Source organism: Pelobates fuscus, chromosome 1 (assembly GCF_036172605.1).
Source record: "Pelobates fuscus isolate aPelFus1 chromosome 1, aPelFus1.pri, whole genome shotgun sequence".
NCBI lineage: Eukaryota > Metazoa > Chordata > Amphibia > Anura > Pelobatidae > Pelobates > Pelobates fuscus.
In genome coordinates this window covers 403,714,118-403,734,893 of record NC_086317.1, presented here as the reverse complement: position 1 = coordinate 403,734,893, position 20,776 = coordinate 403,714,118, and the positions used below count along the sequence as shown (strand labels likewise).

Below are 20,776 nucleotides of genomic sequence, written 5' to 3'. Positions count from 1 at the left end.
GTATTTACAGACTGTCTGAGATCTTCATTGGTTAGCTGGAACCGACGTGGAACAGCAGGTATGAGATGAAGAACTTGGAATAGACAGTTTATACTTGGAGTATGAATACTCTGTAGGTTACGATCAGGTCCACTGCTGTCTACATACCTACTCCTAGCCTCTAAGTTCCAGGCTTGAGTCCATAAAATCCAAACAACACTTTAATAAATCTCTCAACAATGTTTAACCATGAAGGAGACACTGGTATTTTCTCTCATTTATTAATATATCCAGGAGTATAGATGTTATGCTTATAAAACTTAATGTAACTTTCACCAACCTCTATTGAATGAAGGCTGCAATGACCTTGCAAGGAATAGAAATCGCAAACTTTAGGTTGGTAGGAAGCTTTATAATGTACATAAAACATGTAATTTACATAACTCTTTGAGAAGAATCATAAATCCATGCTCCTCAAACATTCAGCTGAATTTTATTAGTTTTGCTAAGATTCAGATTTACATAGTAAATGTACATATATAGAAACATGTATATGCTCTAGTCTGGTTTTAAGGTTGTATATGGTGCAAAAAATTCATTCCACGTGCCCTGTAATATGCCTGAGATATTCTCCTTTGGTTGCAGAGCCAGCTGGAAATATGGCCTGACAAAAGTCACATATCTGTGAGCTGAGACCGATATCAGAACTTGTATCAAGATGGCAGCCAAGCTGGCATTCTTCAGAGAGACAGACAGGAGTCCAAGATGACTATGGGAAGAATGAAAGTGATTATTAGCATGTTAGCTTTATCTGTTTGAGTAAATAGATTCTAATCATAGAGAAGCAAAGGTACATTGTGTATACTAAAACATATAATTAAAAAAAAGCTAAATTAAACAAGATAAGAGCAACTTTACAACTTATTGACATGGGTAAACTCTTTAGTGAAAAAGCACAGAGGATAAATGGAATATCTTCAAGCAAATACTACAAATGCACACTTCTCAGTATATATTTTACCATTGGAAAACAAATATAAAGTAAGAAAATTTAAACCAATGTTTCTTAGTAGGAAGGTAAGCAAAGCAATTAAATATAAGAAAATTTAATTTAAAGCATTTAAATCCTATAAATAAGAGGCAGCTTATAAAAGATATAAGGAAGCCTGTGATGTCTGTAAAAAGGTGATTAGATAGTTTAAACTGGAATATGAAAAAGCGATAGCCAAAGAGAGCAAGACCAACCCCACAAAGTTTTGTTAAGTACACTCCATTTAAAAAAATGCAAAAGTGTAGGCACACTGAAATCAGAGAAGAGTTTGTTAGTTAATGAAGATCAGGAAAAGGCAGAAATTTTAAACAATTATTTCCCTTCAGTATACATCAAGGAGAATACTATATCACAAGATATGCAAATAATTACTTTAAAAAAACCTGCAGAAAAATAGTGATTTTTCAAGACAAAGTGTTGCAGCACTAACGAAAGCTAATGCAAACAAAGCCCCATCACCAGATGGTATTCACTCACAAGTATTTAAGGAGCTAAGTATGAAAATATGCAAATCTAATCTGTTTTTAGTCTTTCAGGATTATTTCAGGAATTGTACTGGAGGATTGTAAAATGGCGGATGTGATATTCCTATATTCAAAAAAAAGGATCAAAACCCTTGTCTGGATATTATAGATGTGTAAGCTTAACTTCTGTGGATGGTATTTCTAGGACTATTAAGGGATGATGTTCAGGAATTCATTGGGAAGAACAATGTCACTAGCAAAAAACATTTTTTTTTTAATGAAAAATAGATCATGTTAAGCTAACTTTATTACATTCTACAAAAAAGTAAGTAGAAGAATAGATCAGGGTATTGCAGTGGATTTGATCTACTTGAAATTTGCCAAGGCAATCAATACGGTTCCACACAATAAGTTAGTGACCGAACTAAAAGAAAGGCTACAAAATAATAAGAGGAATGGAAGATTTAAAAAACAGCACCTCAGAGAGGATTTGATAGCATTATTAAAATATATTCTGGGCCAATACAAACTAGGTATGTGCATGGGCAAAAGATCTGGTTTGGTTCGGCACTTCCGAAATTCCATACTTTGGCAATTCAGGACATCAGCAATTTGGGACTTTGGCAATTTGACATTTCAGTTTGGCACTTCCAAAATTTGGGACTTTGGTTCGGTACTTCCGAAATTCGGGACTTCGCCAATTCGGGATATTGGCACTTTGGGACTTTGGCAATTCCACAACGTAGGGGTAGGGTTAGATTCCTGTCATCATTCCCGTAATTTTCGCTCCCTCTCTTGTTTTGGCACTTTTCAGAAATCTGAAGCACTTTGGCACTTCCGAAATTCGTCACTTCGACAATTCAGTTTGGTTTGGCACTTCCGAAATGCAGCACTTCTGTAATTCGGACATTCGGAAGCATTCGAATGTCCGAATTGCCGAAAATCGTTTGAATTTACATTCGGAGCTAAACTAATTGCACATGTCTAATACAAACCATTGTCTTAAAATCTATTCATAAACAGGAGTATAAATAAGGCATGAGCTCACCCATTTAGACTGGAGAAAGAAATTCTGGTGTAACAAGGTTAATTTATAAAGTGCCAATTTCTATTGAAATCTGTACTTTTTGTAAAATGGAAAAAAGAGGAAACAGTTTTCACATATAAAGCACTTAAGCAAGCTAAAGCAGAAATTTGTGTTATGCTTTTTAAACTGTGCCACTCACAGAAGGGGAAGTGAAAAGGAGATTGAACCTTAATTATATTATCTGTTAAAACAAACAATGACATGTCAAATCTGTTATGTTCTGTTAAGGAGTGATATATTCTACATGTATGTATTACTGAACATTTATGGATTTCCCATTATTTATTTATTTGTTTATTACTTATAAATATTTCTAAAGCACCAACAGATTCCGCAGCGCTATACAATTATAATATAATACAATATACACAGGCAAATACATCTATACCAAGTTCCCTTTTGTTGATTTGACATTCTCTGCCAAACTGTTACAAAACAGGCTTTGATCACAGTGATTACATACAAACACAACATAACTCCCTCATAGATCATAAACAATTTCAGGGTGCTTTATTGTGATTGAATTGAAGTACATCAAGCCAAACAAAAAATAATATCAGATCAGCCATATGATTTGGTGGCATATACCTTCAACTCTCTCCTTCTCCCTGCTGAAGCCAACCACCAAACTAACCTTTACTGACTAGATTAAACAGTTAAGGAAAGAGTTCTCCCCACCTTGCTCTTCTCTCTCAACCGCACCTGGATCGTACCTTATCTACCCTTCAGGCCTTCTCACCGGCTACTGTACAGGAGGTGGCTGCGCTTCTCCTCTCGTCCCACCACTTGTCCGCTTGATCCCATCCCTTCTCATCTTTAAGCTCTTTCTCCCCTTGTCTTGTACCATTTCTAACGCACATCTTCAACTGCTCTCTTTCTTCTGGTGCACCCCTTAAACATGCTACTGTCGTACCAATCCTAAAAAAGTCATCTATTGATTCATCTTCTACTTCCAACTATCACCCCATATCCCTGCTTCCTTTTTCCTCAAAGCTTTTAGGAAGACTTGTCTTTACTCACTTGGCTTGCTTCCTCAACTCCAACTCTTTCCTTTACCCTCTTCAATCTGGCTTCCGCCCCCTCCACTCTATTGAGACTGCTCTGCTTAAAGTTACAAATTATCTAATCACAGCTAAATCCAAAGGCCACTACTCCATACTAATTCTTCTTGAACTCTCTGCTGCCTTCAACAATGTTGATCATGCCCTCCTTTTTCAAACTCTTCAATCCCTCTGTGTCTGCGGCACTATCCTCTTGTGGTTCTTATCCTATCTCTCCCAACATTCGTTCAGTGTATCTGTGTCCAATGACACTTCTTCCCCTCATCCTGTCTCAGTTAGAGTCCCCCAAGGCTCTGTTCTTGGTCCCCTTCTCTTATCTCTGTATACTGCCTCTCTTGGCAAACTCATTAATTCCTTTGGCTTCCACTACCACCTGTACACCGATGACAACCAGGTCTGTGTCTCCTCCCCTGATCTCTTCCCTGCTGTCCTACAACGTGTCACTGCTTGCCTTTCTTCAATCTCTGACTGGATGTACTCCCGCTTTCTGAAACCCAATCTCTCTAAAACAAAGTTTCTTATTTTCCTCCTTATAATTCGTATCCTCCTCTTTAACTTTCCCTGCTAGTCGATGGTACCTGCAACAGCCCGTCCTTGCAAGCTCGCTATCTTGGTGTTATCTTTGATCATGGATTCACCTTTGTGCCTCATATCCAGCATGTTGCTAAAACCTGTCAATTCCACCTTAAAAACATTGCACACATCTGCCCCTTTTTTATGCAAGATACTGCCAAGGAGCTTGTTCATGCTCTGGTAATTTCTCACTTGGATTACTGTAATTGTTTTTTAACTGGTCTCGCCAGAAGCTGTATTGCCCCCCTACAATCTGTAATGAATGCTGCTGCCAGGCCAATCTCTCATACCTCGCTTCTCTGCCGATGCTTACACTGTCTTTCTGTATCCTATAGGTGTCAATTCAAAATACTAACCCTTACCTATAAAGCTCTTAACAAATCTAGTCTCTGTTACATTTATTCACTGATTCATAGGTATGCCCCTTCTCAGTCTCTCCCCTCTGCCGATGACCACCTCCTGTCCATTTCTCGCACCCTCATTGCTAAATCACACTTGTAGGACATTTCATGGGCAGTTCCTTTTCTTTGGACTCTCCTTTAGTCTTCAATCATTTACGAAATCCATCATAACCCATCTGTTTAGAAATGCTTATTACCTCACAGAGTAACTTATATGTCACAAATCTGTCTCTTGCTCTCTCATAAAGAGCCACACTCCACTCTCACCTCCAGTTCTGTTACCTTCCCACCTTGTTTGTTTATTGTCCCCCTTGATACCCTCCCTATTGTGTCCTTATACTCCACCTTTCTAGACTGTAAGTTCATCTGAGCAGGATCCTCATCTACCTGTTCCTATATCATTTTGTAATTCTCCCTCTTATTGTTAAATTTCCACCTTCCATAATATCCTAAAGCACTGCAGAATAAGTTGGTTCTATATAAATACAAATAATAATAATAATAATATAAAAGATTTATTGGTCTAGATCAATTTGTCTACTAATTTTTAAAGGGAAATGCATAACTTTGAGACAACAGTCTCCTTTAATATCTCTAGCTTTGATTGAGACAGTTGCCTCACTCTAGAGGTTGGAAAAAAACAGGTAAATATGATTTTTTTTCCATATTTGCCTGCTTCTTCTTTCTTACGCTTTCCATACCCATTCCAGGGAGAGCACTTATCTAACCAATCAGTGTCCTACAGGGGAGGGCTGGCAGCCTTAGGCCTGGGGGGCAAAACCAGTCAAGTGGCCCATTGCGCCACCAAATCAGTTCACCATCCATGCCCACCTTTTTCTGGTTTTATAACGGATATTGATGTTATGCTAATCAGTAGCTCTATGCCATACCCGCTCCTTCACGGCTCTGACTTTCAATGTTGTCAGAGCACAGGCTGAGAATCTCTGAGCCTGTGCTCTGACTCACTAAATTAGCGCCGGAACCACGAGGGAGAGGATATGATCTGACTCAGGGCCGTCTTTAATATGAATAGGACCCTGGGCAAAGAATTTTGTTGGGCCCCCACGGCCCTGCGACCCTCTCAATCCACCAACCCCCCAATTACGCCCAACCCCCAATCACACTGACATATTGACACATACAAACACACGGACAGACATATTAAAACATTCACAGATACATACTGACACACACATACACTGACACACAAATATATACTGGCAGACATATTGACACACATTCAGATACACTGACACACACACACACAGACACACAGACGCACATACATACACACACAGACACATACACTGACACACATACAGACACATACACTGACAGACGTATTGACACACACACACAGACATGCTGATACACACACGCATACTGACATACACACAGACACAGTGACACACACAGGCATACTGACATACACACAGACATACTGACACACACAGACAGTCATACTAACACACACACATACACAGACACATACACTGACAGAAATACTGACACACACACATATAGACATACTGACACACACACAGACAGAAATACTGACACACACACAGTCATACTGACACACACACAGACATACTGACACACACACAGACAGAAATGCTGACACACGCACACAGACATGCTGACACACACTGACAGAAGTATTGACACACACACACACACACAGGCATGCTGACACACACAGGCATACTGACACACACACAGACAGACATACTGACACACACACAGACAGACATACTGACACACACACAGACAGAAATACTGACACACACACACAGACACACACACACAGACATACTGACACACACACACACAGACATACTGACACACACACACAGACATACTGACACACACACTGACAGAAGTATTCACACACACACACAGACACACACACACACACAGACATACTGACACACACACATACTGACAGAAGTATTGACACACACACAGACATACTGACACACACAGACATACTGATATACACACACAGATACACTGAAACACAGACAGACATACACACACAAACATACTGACATACATTTAGCCACCCTCCAACCACCCTTACCTTTTCTGGAGGGTGGTTTCCCTGGAGAACAGTGGCAGGCTGAGGCAGTTGGGAGTTCTCCTCTTAAACTCCCCTCCTCCCTGCCTTTCTCCTCCTGTGCGGCTCTGATCTCCGGTGGGAGGAAGTGACGCGCGGCACTCACTTCCTCCCAGCCGGCTGACGAACAGGAAGGGGCCCGGTCACGCTGTTTAAGCGTAACAGCGCCCGACTGGGCCCCTGCTGGCACATGTCCACCGGGTGGCCCTTAGTGCATGGGCCACCCGGGGGCCCTCTTTAGCATGCGGGATGGTGCGGCTCTGTGCAGCCGCACCACCGGGTCCAAGGGGGGCTGCCCAAATCGCGGGGCCCACGGAGCAGCTGCTCTGGGCCCCCCAGGAGCAACTGGGCCCGGGGCAGCTGCCCCGTTTGCCCCGCGCTAAAGACGGCCCTGATCTGACTGCACCTACTGCTGGTGCGCACCAGTGGACCACCAGCGAATCGTTTAAATTAAATATGCTGGTGTACCCAACTTGTGAGCTGTGTTGGCCGCCGGGCGCCTCTGTTGTCATGGCACCCTGCGTGACCGCACAGCTTGCCCACCCCAACGGCTGGCCCTGCTGACACACACTGATGTTAATACTTAGACATCCCTCAATATTAATACAGAGATGAGAGTAAACACCAATAAACTGTGGAAACAGAGCTGATCCCCCCCAAATTTATAAAGGTTTGCTTAGAGGATTTATTCAAGATTAAATCATGCCTCCTCCTCTCTCCCCCATGCGCTGCTCTGTAGGCTGGGAGGAAGTCAAGAGTAATCACAGTCTCCCAGCACAACGCCACCTGTGGCTGCATGGGGAACAGCTGTTTAATGTAATGCTTGCAGGACGGCCAGCTGCCGCAGAACCTCTTTGTTTCCGTCTCTGCAAAGGGCTCCAGGCACTGCTTGTTGTGAGTGTGAGCCACTGTAAATTAGGGGCAGAGGGCACTTGCACTGCGGTCAAGACGGGTCTGGGCAGGAGGAGAGTGCAGTGCAATCAGTGCACTACCCTCCTGTGGGTCACCAGTAGACTGGTGCACCTGCCCAGGATCAGAGCCGGTGCAAGGATTTTTGCCGCCCTAGACAAAATATAAATTTGCCGCCCCCCCCCCATGTGACATCACAATGCCCCTGCCATATGAACTAACGCCAGTGCTGCACACAGTGTGTGTTTACATTAAAAAGCCTGCAGGGACCAGCTATAGACACCAGAACCACTTCATTAAGCTATAGTGTCCCTTTAATGTGAGGTAAATTATAGATTAGTGTCACTAATAATATACTAGATTGCCTACTTACAATTAGATGAGGATGATGATTTGGCTCCACTGGTCTGGTGTAGAACAGGACCTCTGGAGGCTGTTTGCAACTGTGGTCACAAAATTCAACGTTCTGGGAGAATTGGAAGCAGCTCCATTTTTGGGGGGCCTCTTACACAGCTCAAGGTCTGGGCCCCAGTGCCTGACGGTGAGTATGCCCATAAGGCCCACTCATAAGTCCACTTACATGTTCCACCCACCCATGAGCTCGCTCACAGGGAGTGGAGTGTGTAGGGGATGTGTTATGTGTTATCTAATATGTGTGCTTATGGTATGTAGTGTATAGGGATACCAGTTTGTGCAGGTGATGCAGTGTGTTTGTGTGTAGTGGAAGCAGTGTGTATTTGTGTATAAGGGATATATTATGTGTTTCTGGTTGTGTGTGAGGGATGCATTGTGTGAATCTGTGTTTGTATGCTTAAGGGATGCAAGGTGTGTGTCTGTATGTGTGTGCATTGAGTGTAAGAGATGCATTGTGTTTCTGTGTGTATGTAAGAAAAACAGTGTGTGTGTTTGCATGTGTGTGTAAGGGTTTGCATTGTATGTTTCTGTGTATGTGTGCAAATGATGCATTGTCTTTGTGTGTAAGGGTTGCATTGTGTGTGTGTGTGATGGATGCATTGTGTGTTTATCTGTGTGTAAGGGAAGCATGTTCTGTTTCTGTGTATGTATAGGGATGCATTGTGTGTGTGTGTGTGTGTGCACGTAGTGTTAAAGAGCTCCCTGTCTTGCCCCCTGTCCTATAGAGCTGCCCCTTCTGTCCCTTAGAGCTCTCCCCTGCCCCCTAGTGGTCTCTCCTCTCCCCCACCCTCCCCTAGCGGTCTCTTCTCACACTCACCCACCCTCCCTGTGCTCTTCTCATCCCCCCTCCACCCTCCCTGTGTTCTTCTCACTCCTCCCTCTGTGTGTTCTCACCCCCCCTGTGTTCTTCTTACCCCCCCTCCTCCCTGTGTTCTTCTTACTCCCCCCTTGTTCTTCTTACCCCCTTCTTCGTATTACTCCCCCTTCTTCTTACCCCCTTCTTCTTCTTAACCCTCCTACTTCTTCTTACCCCCTCTTCTTCTTCTTACCCCTCCTTCTTCTTCTTGCCCCTTCCTTCTTCTTCTTACCCCATTCTTCTTCTTACCCCCTTCTTCTTCTTACCCCCTTCTTCTTCTTACCCCCCCTTCTTCTTCTTACCCCCCTTCTTCTTCTTACTCCCCCCTCTTCTTCTTACCCCCCTCTTCTTCTTACCCCCTTCTTCTAATTACTCCCCACTCTTGTTCTTACTCCCCCTTCTTCTTAACCCCCTCTTATTATCCCCCCTCCCCTCTTCTTACTCCCTCTCTTCCCTCTTCTTACTCCCTCTCTTCCCTCTTCTTACTCCCCCCCTCCCCTCTTACTCCCCCCTCTTCTTACTCCCCCCTCCCCTCTTCTTACTCCCCCCTCCTTCTTACTCTCCCCCCTCCCCTCTTCTTACTCTCCCCCCTTCCCTCTTCTTACTCTCCCCCCTCCCCTCTTCTTACTCTCCCCCCTCCCCTCTTCTTACTCTCTCCCCCCTCCCCTCTTCTTACTCTCCCCCCCTCCCCTCTTCTTACTCTACCCCCTTCCCCTCTTCTTACTCTACCCCCTCCCCGCTTCTTACTCTACCCCCTCCCCTCTTCTTACTCTCCCCCCTCCCCTCTTCTTACTCTCCCCCCTCCCCTCTTCTTACTCTCCCCCCCTCCCCTCTTCTTACTCTCCCCCCTCCCCTCTTCTTACTCTCCCCCCTCCCCTCTTCTTACTCTTCCCCCCTCTTCTTACTCTCCCCCCTCCCCTCTTCTTACTCTCCCCCCCTCCCCTCTTCTTACTCTCCCCCCTCCCCTCTTCTTACTCTCTACCCCCTCCCCTCTTCTTACTCTCCCCCCTCCCCTCTTCTTACTCTCTCCCCCTCCCCTCTTTTTACTCTCCCCCCCTCCCCTCTTCTTACTCTCCCCCTCCCCTCTTCTTACTCTCTCCCCCCTCCCCTCTTCTTACTCTCCCCCCTCCCCTCTTCTTACTCTCCCCCCCTCCCCTCCCCTTACTCTCTCCCTCCTCCCCTCTTCTTACTCCCCCCCTCCCCTCTTCTTACTCACCCCCCTCCCCTCTTCTTACTCACCCCCCCCCCTTCTTACCCCCTCCCCTGTAGGTGGCCGAGCTGCACTCCGTCCGCGGTGCCCGGCCGGAGTGATAGGAAGGTGCTCAGTGTGCACCTTCCTGTCAGTCCGGCCGGGTACAGGAAACAGAAACTCCTGTTCCGCGCGGAACAGGAGTTTCTGTTTCCTGTACCCGGCCGGACTGACAGGAAGTGCACACTCAGTGTGCACCTTCCTATCACTCCGGCCGGGCACCGCGGACGGAGTGCAGCTCGGCCACCTACAGGGGAGGGGAGGGGAGGGGAGGGAGGGAGGGAAAAGCTGCTGCAGCCGTCTGAGCGCTCTTTACAGAGTGCTCGGCGGCTGCAGCATTTAAAGGGCCGGCCCGCCGCGGCCGGTCCTAAAGGAATTTCGGGCGGCCTGGGGGGCAATTGCCTCCCTGCCCCCCGGCCCAGCCCGCCCCTGGTGTCCTATCCTTAGGAATGCTGCAAATTGTGTCATAGTGCTTGGGCATATCTTACACAAATGCAGTTGGAAGATCTCTTCACCTAATAGTGGATCAGTGTGATTAATGCAGAGCATGAAGAATGAGGAGCTTGCTGCTGCTACACAATTATGTATTGTTTATATCATTAGTGGATGGGTCTGGACTAGATTAGTGGGATGGTAAGAGAGAACGGGGTTGCTGAATACAATTCCCTAGCTTAAAAGGCATGCCTAACAATGCTACCTGACAAAGTTTACAGTACGTTTCAAAATGTTTATTCCATACTTTTAAAGATTTTGTTTGTTTGTTTGTATATTTGTTTAAAAGTGTTTGCTTACTGGTTTTTAAAAGAAAATGTCAAGTGATGTTCCTTTAACCCCTTAAGGACACATGACATGTGTGACATGTCATGATTCCCTTTTATTCCAGAAGTTTGGTCCTTAAGGGGTTAAGGTGCTCCCCGACTTTATGACTTTCCTATTTTGAAAGTCAATTTTCACCACGTGATGAGGATATGTGTGTATCGTTTGACAATGCTCGAATATCAGGATGATCATAAGAATAACTTATTGTACAGTTTAAAAAAATAGAGAGCTTCTAGCTCTCATTGCTGAAAAGAATGGTAAGGAGGTCTTCCAGCGGGCCACAGATACTTACACCAGGGCATTCCTGAACCATAACCTCTAAAGTGCGCTATTGTTAGCTAGCATACAGATTAGATACAGAAAGAAATTGTTTCTTGAGATAAGCAGATACCGTACGGATAGTACTACATAAAGCAGGAAGGTACTAGACCAGAATCGCACAGATCGGCGATTCAGCCGAAATTCTAAACTCCGATATGATACATGGATGAATCACAAAACAAACTAAATGGTCAATGAACTAAACCAGTTTGTTTGTATAATACTTAAAAAATAAAGGCTTTGGAACACAATTGTAGAATCCTAAATAATATGGTATGTCACTTTATGAAACAATTTAAGAGAGGAGCTTACTTGCTTAATGGTTAATCCAAAAATAAATATAACATTCTTTCTCAGCAAGAGAACTTAAGCGGTTAATCCAGATGAAGTAGAACTATTCTTGATTCTAGATGTTGCTGAAAACATATTGGGGAGTTTTGTCAGTAACACATAACAGGAACTGAGAATCCATGCCTAAAGTACAATGTGTGTGAAAAATAACACAAAAAAATGACATCCCAAAAGTTTGACAAAGGCTGGTGGTAGAATTAGTGCATGGAAAGTGTTAAAATACCACCATTTGAAATACCCTAGGGTGTCTACTTGTCAAAAAGATATGGTTTGATGGGGGTAAATTACATTGGCCGGCTTCAAAAATGTCCCAAATGGGACATGGGTGCCTGATGACCAAATTGGAAAACTGGAATGCACGCCCTCCAAATAAGGTATTTTAGTCCCCAGAGAACCCGACACACCTATACATGGGTGGTATCACTGTACTCAGGAGATGTTGCTGAACACATATTGGGGTGTTCTTTGGCAATAACCCTTAAAGTTTTCAGTACATCTATTCTTAAATTGCTATGTGTGTCAAAAAAATCACCAATTATAATTTATTTTTTAATTTGGCATAGATTGGTAAAATGGTTGCATAAAAAGAGCACAAAAAGAGTCAAAATACCCGAAGTTTAATACATTAGGTTGTCTTCTTATAAAAAATATATACATGTGAAGGGTTATTCAGGTATTGCTGACAGATATCAGTGTTACAATGTAACTTGCGTTAATTTTGAAAAAAATGGTTTGGAAATGGCAAAGTGCTACTTGTACTTATAGCCCTATAACTTTCCAAAAAAAGCTAAGAACATGTCAACATTGGGTATTTCTAAACTCAGGACAAAATTCAGAAACTATTTAGCGTGGGTGTTTTTTGGAAGTTGTAGATGCATAACAGATTTTGAGGGTCAAAGTTCAAAAAAGTATGTATTTTAAAAAAAAATCATCATATTTTATAAAAATGTTATAGTAAATTATATGATATGATGAAAATAATGGTATCGTTCGAAAGACCATTTAATAACGAGAAAAACGGTATATAATATGTGTGGGTACAGTAAATGAGTAAGAGGAAAATTACAGCTAAACACAAACACTGCAGAAATGTAAAAAGAGACCTGGTCCTTAACGGTAAGAAAATTGAAAAACAGTCTGGTCCTTAAGGCGTTAAATTACAGTGGAAGAAACCTATATCTCAAATTCAAGGTTTTGTTTTGGTTCAGATTGTGGACGATTACCTCCATCCTTAAGGTGTTAATGAGTTCATGATGTTTGTATTTATCACTGCAGAGATCCAGAGACATTATCTTGGGTGGAGAAGACCACTCTTTGTAAAATCTGTCTTCAGGGTCCTGATCAAAGAGTTTACTTTTGGTGGGCCTCTAGATTTTGCACACTCTATTTCTCCCTTGCCTTTTTCTGATGTCTCATTATGGCCCACTAGCTTGCTTTTGCATATTAATGTAATTTTTGCTCTGACATTGTATGACTACCTTTCTGGCTAATTTGACCATGACTTGTATTGGGGTCATAGTTATTTTCCATTCTCTGACATTGGCTTGTTTCTTGACTATACTGACCATTTTTGGGGTTCTTTATTTCTTTATCTCTATGCTAGCCACACTAATGGTATATATTGCTCCTTCTTTCATGGCCAATACATATATTATGTGAAAATTGATTACCATTTTAGCATACAGCATTACACAAATGTTTGAAGTTGAGGATGTAGGGATATGTGAAAAAGCATCTCCCTAGTTTTGCTCTAATTATGTGAGCGGTGTAGGTCATGTAACTGACAAAACATGATGAAATATATTTTGGGTGTTCAGACCGCGCTATCTTGAAAGAATACTTAAAGGACCACTCTAGGCACCCAGTCCACTTCAGCTTAATGAAGTGGTCTGGGTGCCAGGTCCAGCTAGGGTTAACTAATTTTTTTATAAACATAGCAGTTTCAGAGAAACTGCTATGTTTATCAATTAGTTAAGCCTTCCCCTATTTCCTCTAGTGGCTGTCTCACTGACAGCCGCTAGAGGCGCTTGCGTGCTTCTCACTGTGAAAATCACAGTGAGAGCACGCAAGCGTCCATAGGAAAGCATTATGAATGCTTTCCTATGTGACCGGCTGAATGCGCGCGCAGCTCTTGCCGCGCGTGCGCATTCAGCCGACGGGGAGGAACGGAGGCGGAGAGGAGGAGGAGAGCTCCCCGCCCAGCGCTGGAAAAAGGTAAGTTTTAACCCTTTTCCCCTTTCCAGAGCCGGGCGGGAGTGGGTCCCTGAGGGTGGGGGCACCCTCAGGGCACTCTAGTGCCAGGAAAACGAGTATGCTTTCCTGGCACTAGAGTGGTCCTTTAATCCTTGAATTTGCAGTAGAACAGTTGTTATTATTGCTATAGTTTTGATGTTTTCCAAGAACTAGGTGGGTTAGAGTTTAATGTGAAATTTCGAGGATCAAGAACACCAGTAGTGAATCTCAGTAAGTTAAAACTTTTAAAATACTCTATAGAAAGGACATACTGATAGAGGGCCGAAACACACATTTTTGGGAATCAGAGGTATGGAGATAATTCATAGAAAGTGGATTGCTGAAGTGCAGCTTAAGTATTTAAGTACCTTGCAAATCACATTTACTTGGCCTATTTCTGTCAAGAATGATCTGCGTGGAATTAATTTGTCCATGTGTCACCAGATTAAGAAATTAGTGTTTCCCTCTAGTCATTTTTGCTAATTATTTCAACAAAATATTTCTTAATTTAAGGTTTCTTAGAAAAAAAACGCTTTCAAAATTTGGTCTCCAAAATTCAAGTAGAGAATATGAGAGAAAAATGTATAATATTTTTTTCTAAAATTAATAGGAAAGAGGAAAAATGTCTATGTCTGTTTTCCCGATTGGCTGAAATGTGTGATAAATAATTCAGTGCACCACCCATTTTTATTTTACAGTGCTGAAACGTCACAGTTTCTTCATCACCGACTAGAAACTACCAGTTGAGTTATTCACTAAAGTGAGAATTCAAAGAGAATATCAAATGTAACGCCAAAATATCAGAACCTGAACATTTATCCATGTCAGCTATGCTGCCAGTTCATCTACTTTGACCTTACATTTGAAATTCACTTTGCATTCACTTTGGATTCTCACTGTAGTGACTAAGCCTGTAAGTGTTAATATTCACTATATAATGATTTGAACCGAGTCAAAAAATGACTCAATATTAAATTCAAAGTAGTAAAGTAGGAATATCATCTCCGTCTATTGTAAATTTATGTAAAATGTTGCTATTATGCCCTATATGTCATTGTTCACTACATTCACTGATAGGATTGTGAATATGTTCTCTGAAGTTCAGACTACATTTAAAGGGATACTATGGTACCAGGAATACAAAGCTGTATTCCTGGCACTATAGCTCCCCCTGTCTCCCCCTCCCTTGCACCACCCCACCCTGGTAAATAAAGGGATAAAAACATTTCATTTATTTACCTGATCCCAGCGCCGATGTCTAACGTCCCGTGACAAGCTGGCGCTAATGCGCATGCATGGCAAATGCGCGGATTATACCTTCCCAAAGGATAGCATTGAATCAATGCTTTCCTATGAGGAAAACAATTTGACGCTGGGTGTCCTCATGCAGAATGCAGAATGTGAGGATGTGAGGACGTCCAGCAAAGGTCTGTTTCAATTCAGGAAGCCCTCTAGTGCCACTGGAAGCAGACTTAGTGCTGCAATGTAAACATTGCAGATTCTCTGGAACTACAATGTTTTACATTGCAGCACTAAGTGCAAAAGGGACACTGCACCCAGAGCACTTCAATAAACTGAAGTGGTCTGGGTGCCTACAGTGTCCCTTTAATTTGTTACTAAAAAACTTTAAAAAAAAAAAACACAAAGTCACTTTTTCACATTCATTACTGTGACAAACTCCCCTTCCCATGTCAGTTTGCCACGAGCTCCTGGAGGAGCCTGCTTGCCAGCCTCCGGCCCACAGACTATGGGCCTTGCAGGAAAACCTGTAAAAGACTACCGAACTTGACCGACCGTTAGCACTGATTTCATTAAACTGTTTTGGGCATAGGACCATGTGCACGGTCGGTTATGACTTGCATGAACATTTTTCACCCCTGAACCGGGTTAATCATTGGGTGATTTTTGGATATGTTGGTCACCCAGATCGGGGCTATCAGGGGATGGAACTTTTGTGGGGGTTTTTATTTGTTTAAAATATATTTTTGGGGTTTTGTAAATTGTATGTTTTTCTGTGCCTGGAGATAATTGAGTTAGTTTAGTTCCTGACTCAATTATCTCTCAGGCACAGAGGAAGAGTTTGTAACTTGTAACTAGTCCCCTCTTAGGTCCAGGAGAGGGATTATCCTGTTTGTGTGGGAGTGTCAGTGGTGTGCTTAACTGTGTCTGAAATTGTCTGAAATTGTATAAAAGCAGGCCACCTGGTCAGATTAAAACATTCCAGCTTGTACTCCCAGAACTATGTGTCGTCTGGTTACTGGGAGGAGAAAAGGCTATTCTTTAATCACTGTTCCAGTGTGGAGGATTCAAAGGGGAAAGTCATTGTAAGGACCAGAGCTCCCAGGACTGAGTGTCGTCCAGTGCCTGGGGCTGTGTAGACGAATGCCCCATTCGGCTCGAGGAGGGAGCGGTTCCAGGACCCCATTCAAGCCACGGCGACGGTGGGCAGAAGTGCTGCGGTTTGTCCCTGTTCCAGCTAGGAAGCGGTCCTTTGGTGGAGGTACCCAGTCGAGGTACTGGGAGCTCCGTTATAATTACCATACCCTTTTTTTTTTAACACATTAAGCTGCACAAGTGTATTCACTTAATGTACTCTAAATAATTACATGAAAACTGATAGAAATCCCAATTACAAATAATTTGTAAAATCTGTCTTCAGTATCAAAATCATTAACTGACAAATACAGATTAAACTGTATCTAATGCCTTATTTCTGTCTTTTTTGTTGTTGTTTGTAATAGCACTATTAGTTTAAAGTCTGATTCAATTGTTTTAATTTTATCATTATATATATACATGATACCAATAAAAAGGGTATAATTGCATACTGCAACACTCTGGTATTTTGGCATCTAATTATATATATATATATATATATATATATATATATATGTCACACATATATATATATATATATATATATATATATATATATATATATATATATAGGTATTCAAACTGTGCAGCCTGCAAATAATGCTGACACCTAATAAAGGGTAAAACTAAACATTTTTTCCTATTTATGAACATTAAAAATCTCTTTCAAGCATAATGCTAAGATATACAAGATAAATAGAAAGTCACAAAAAAACACAAAAAAGAACCTGGAATAAATACACCAAAAGGCAGGCTGCACATAGATGGGGGTACTTCCTTAATATTACTTTAGATTTTTTCCATTTCATTAATCAAATGTTTTTTTACAAAAACTGCTATAAGGATGATTGTCTAAAACCAGACTCCACTCCCCTACAAACATCCCTATTTCTCTGCCACTTTAACTGTTTGTATTTATTTTACATTATTATTATGATTATTATTTGTGAAGAGCCAACAAATTCCGTTGCGCTGTACAATGGGTGAACTTACAGACATGTCATTGCAACAAGATGTGCTGAATGCACAGGAACAGAGGGTGTTGAGAGCCATGTTCAAATGAGCTTCCATTCTAGATGGAGTGGGGTAAGGTGGCACAAGAGGTAAGGGTAGGATGTATTACATATACTTGAAAAAAGTAGGTTACTGGAATAGTTTACAGTGAAGGTTTAGTTTATTGGATAACACAGTTGTAGGAGAGGAAGCAGGATGGGTTACCAAGATGCATGGAGGGGAAGCTAGTGACAAAGAAAATTAGTATTTAATGATCTTTTGAAGGAACTTAGACTAGGTGGTGAGTGGGGTGGTGAGAGGTGAGAGCAGAGAAGGGAGTCCATAGGAACAGTGCAGCCCAAGAGAAATCCTGAATGTGGGCATCAGAGGTGCGAGTATGATAGCAGCAGATGCAGAGCGTATAGATAGCAGCAGATGCTGGCTATGTTTTTGAGATATAAAGTGGCAGGATTTGGCAAGTGACTGGACTTGAGGGGTGAAGGAGAGATTGGAGTCAAAGAGAACACCTAGGCAGCGAGCCTGTGAGGTAGATATGATGGTAGTGCCATTGACTTGGAGGTAGTAGCAACACATGAGGGAGGAAAGATGAGAAGCTCTGTTTCGGACAGGTTAAGTTTAGGAAAAGGATCAGTCATCCAGTTGGAAATGCAGTCAGAGACACAAATCAGAGGGACAACAAGAGAACAGGAGAGGACAAATAGATTTGCATGTCATCCGCAGAAATTATTTTGGAAGCCAAAAGAGCTGATGAGTTTACCAAGAAGCGACCACTGGATTTAGCAGCAATTAAATCACTTTTGTCATGGCAGTTTTGGCAGAGTGACGGGCGTGTAAATCCAGACTGAAGCTTGTTGAGCAGAGAGTTGAATTCAAGGAAGTCTGTTAATCTAGCGTACACAACTCTCTTAAGGATCTTGGAGGCAAACGGTAGTAGCGAGATAGGGCAGTCGTTTGTTAGGGAGTTATGGTCAAGGTTTGGCATTTTTAGAATTGGGGTTATGGTTGTGTGCTTAAAGCGTGAAGGAAATACGCCAGAAGAGAGGGAGAGATTGAATATTTTAGTAAGAGGAATCAAGCAGAGGGTGTGCTGGGTTGGGGCAAGTATTTACAGTTCTCTATCTCTCACTCTCATTATTTATTTGTATTACTATTTATTTATTTCACATCCTAGTGGCCTTACCTCTTCTATGGGCAATATGTGATTCTACATGTATTAGACGTTCTCTGTAAATTCAGAGATTCATTCAGGTTATTTGTTATCCATAGTCATAGAGCCTCCAGTATTCTATGAATGCTCCATATATAGTTTGCTTTAGACATGTATTGATTATGTAGAGAAACACAAGATACATTTTATTTTGGTCCTATGTATTGATGTGTAATCACAACTTACTACAGAAGGAGAAACATAACCATTACATACAGAATAAACTATGTAAATTAATTTACAGAAGAACAATAAATGTATCCATACCTGAGCTGGTCCTCTAATTCCAATTGGATGCTTGTTCTCTGGTTCTGTGCATTCTCCAAATGAAATATCCTTTGACTGGAGGTAACATAGATCTTCATAGAAGTTTGAGAGATTGAAGGTCTGATCTGCTTTTGGTGGAATTAAAAAATCAAGACCACCTGCTACAGAATCACCAATTAGTTTGTCTCCACTGCCATTTGCATTCTGAAATTGCGGTGTGTAGTTTTTGATAAATAATTCAATGTCAGTGGTGCTGCTCCTTTTATCAGTGTTGTGTTGTGATTTGGAAGAGCCTACAGCAAATTCTACTTTTTCATTTTCGCTGGCTAGGAAACTGTACTGTTCTGTGTTTGGAGGGAAGTGAACATCAAAATCTAACAAGACGCTGGGATCTTCTTCAGGCTCTTTGGAAGTATTAGGAATCTCATCAGTTTTTGGTTTTGAAGACTCTACATAGGGATTTTCAATTCCGTGTAGCCGGAAAAAAGGACTCTCTGTGCAAGCTGGGTCTCCTAGATCACTGCACTGGACTGGCTTAGAAAAAGGCATTTCTGTAGGAAGAAATTTCAGAGTACAAAACTGATATTACATAAATTTAAACTAGATATCTGCAAGGAGTGAAGAATATAACAAAGAATTAAAGGAAAACTGTCACTTCCAGGGATTTTTAAAAAAAAATACAATTCATGTAGAAATTCACAACTTGGTGCCTCCATCTTAGTGACTTGTCACCAGTTGTCACCAAAAGGTCTGTCCTTTGCACCTGGCAGTCATCATCAGGCCCGGACTGGCCATCGGGCCGAGTCCGACAGGGGAGATCAGTGTATCTCCCCTGCTGGCCCATGCAGAACCAGCGCTATCAGAGTGTCGGCCCTGCTGTGTGCCTTCATGGGCCCACAGGCACTGAGATGCATCCGGGGGAGGGAGGGAGAGAGGAAAATACACATATATAAGTTTTTTATTCTTACCCCACAGCACCCCAAACATCACACTACACCCCAAACACCACACTGCATCCCTCACACACACACACACTACACCCCAAACACCACACTGTATCCCTCACACCACGCTGCATCCCTCACACACACACACTACACCCCAAACACCAGAGAGCACCCCAAATACACAGTACACCACACACATACACACTCTGCACCCAAAACACCACAGAGCACCTCAAACACCACACAGCACCCCAAATACCACAGAGCACCCCAAACACACAGTGCACCCCAAACACACAGTGCACCCCAAACACACACACACTGCTCCCCAAACACCACACAGCACCCCAAACACACAGTGCACCCTTCACACACATACTGCAACCCTCACTCACACACACACACACACCCTGCACCCCTCACACACAGTGCACCCTCCACACATACAGTGCATCCTTCACACACTCAGTGCAACCTTCACACACAGTGCACCCACACACACACTTCTCGCACACACACTGCACCCCTCACACACACTGCACCCTTCACACACACACTGCATCCTTCACACACACACACATACACACACACACACACACACACTACACACCCTGCACCCCTAACACACAGTGCACCCTTCACACCCAGTGCATCCCTTACACCCAATGCATCCCTTACACACATTACATTCTAGACACACACAACATCCCTTATACACACACCCTAGATCCCGTACATAACTATGGATCTTCTACACAAACACACACACACACACTAAATCTCCTACGCACACTCTGGGTTCTCCACACACACTAGAACCCCTACGCACACAATAGATCACCTATAGGCACACACTGCACCACTTACACACACTTTATTAATGACATACACACTTCCCTCCCTTCCTTATCTCTCCCCCACATCTCTCGCTCCCTTCCATATCTCTCCCCCACATCTCTCCCTCCCTTCCATATCGCTCCCCCACATCTCTCCCTTCCTTCCATATCGCTCCCCACATCTCTCCCTCCTTTCCATATCTCTCCCCCACATCTCTCCCTCCCTTCCATATCGCTCCCCCA

The 20,776-nt window shown here is 42.7% G+C and overlaps 1 protein-coding gene across 1 annotated transcript in view; it reads right to left on the bottom strand.

Moving 5' to 3' along the window:
• Window positions 1-370: 370 nt before the first annotated feature.
• The window catches only part of LOC134596709 (TRAF family member-associated NF-kappa-B activator-like), a 33,266-nt gene continuing 12,860 nt past the window's right edge, over window positions 371-20,776 (bottom strand). Inside the window, exons 3-4 of the mRNA XM_063444786.1 lie at window positions 18,751-19,301; window positions 371-748 (exon numbers count right to left, since the gene is read on the bottom strand). Of these exons, the coding sequence (XP_063300856.1) occupies window positions 575-748; window positions 18,751-19,301 (725 nt within the window). The 3' untranslated portion in view covers window positions 371-574. The remainder of the gene's footprint in view (window positions 749-18,750; window positions 19,302-20,776) is intronic.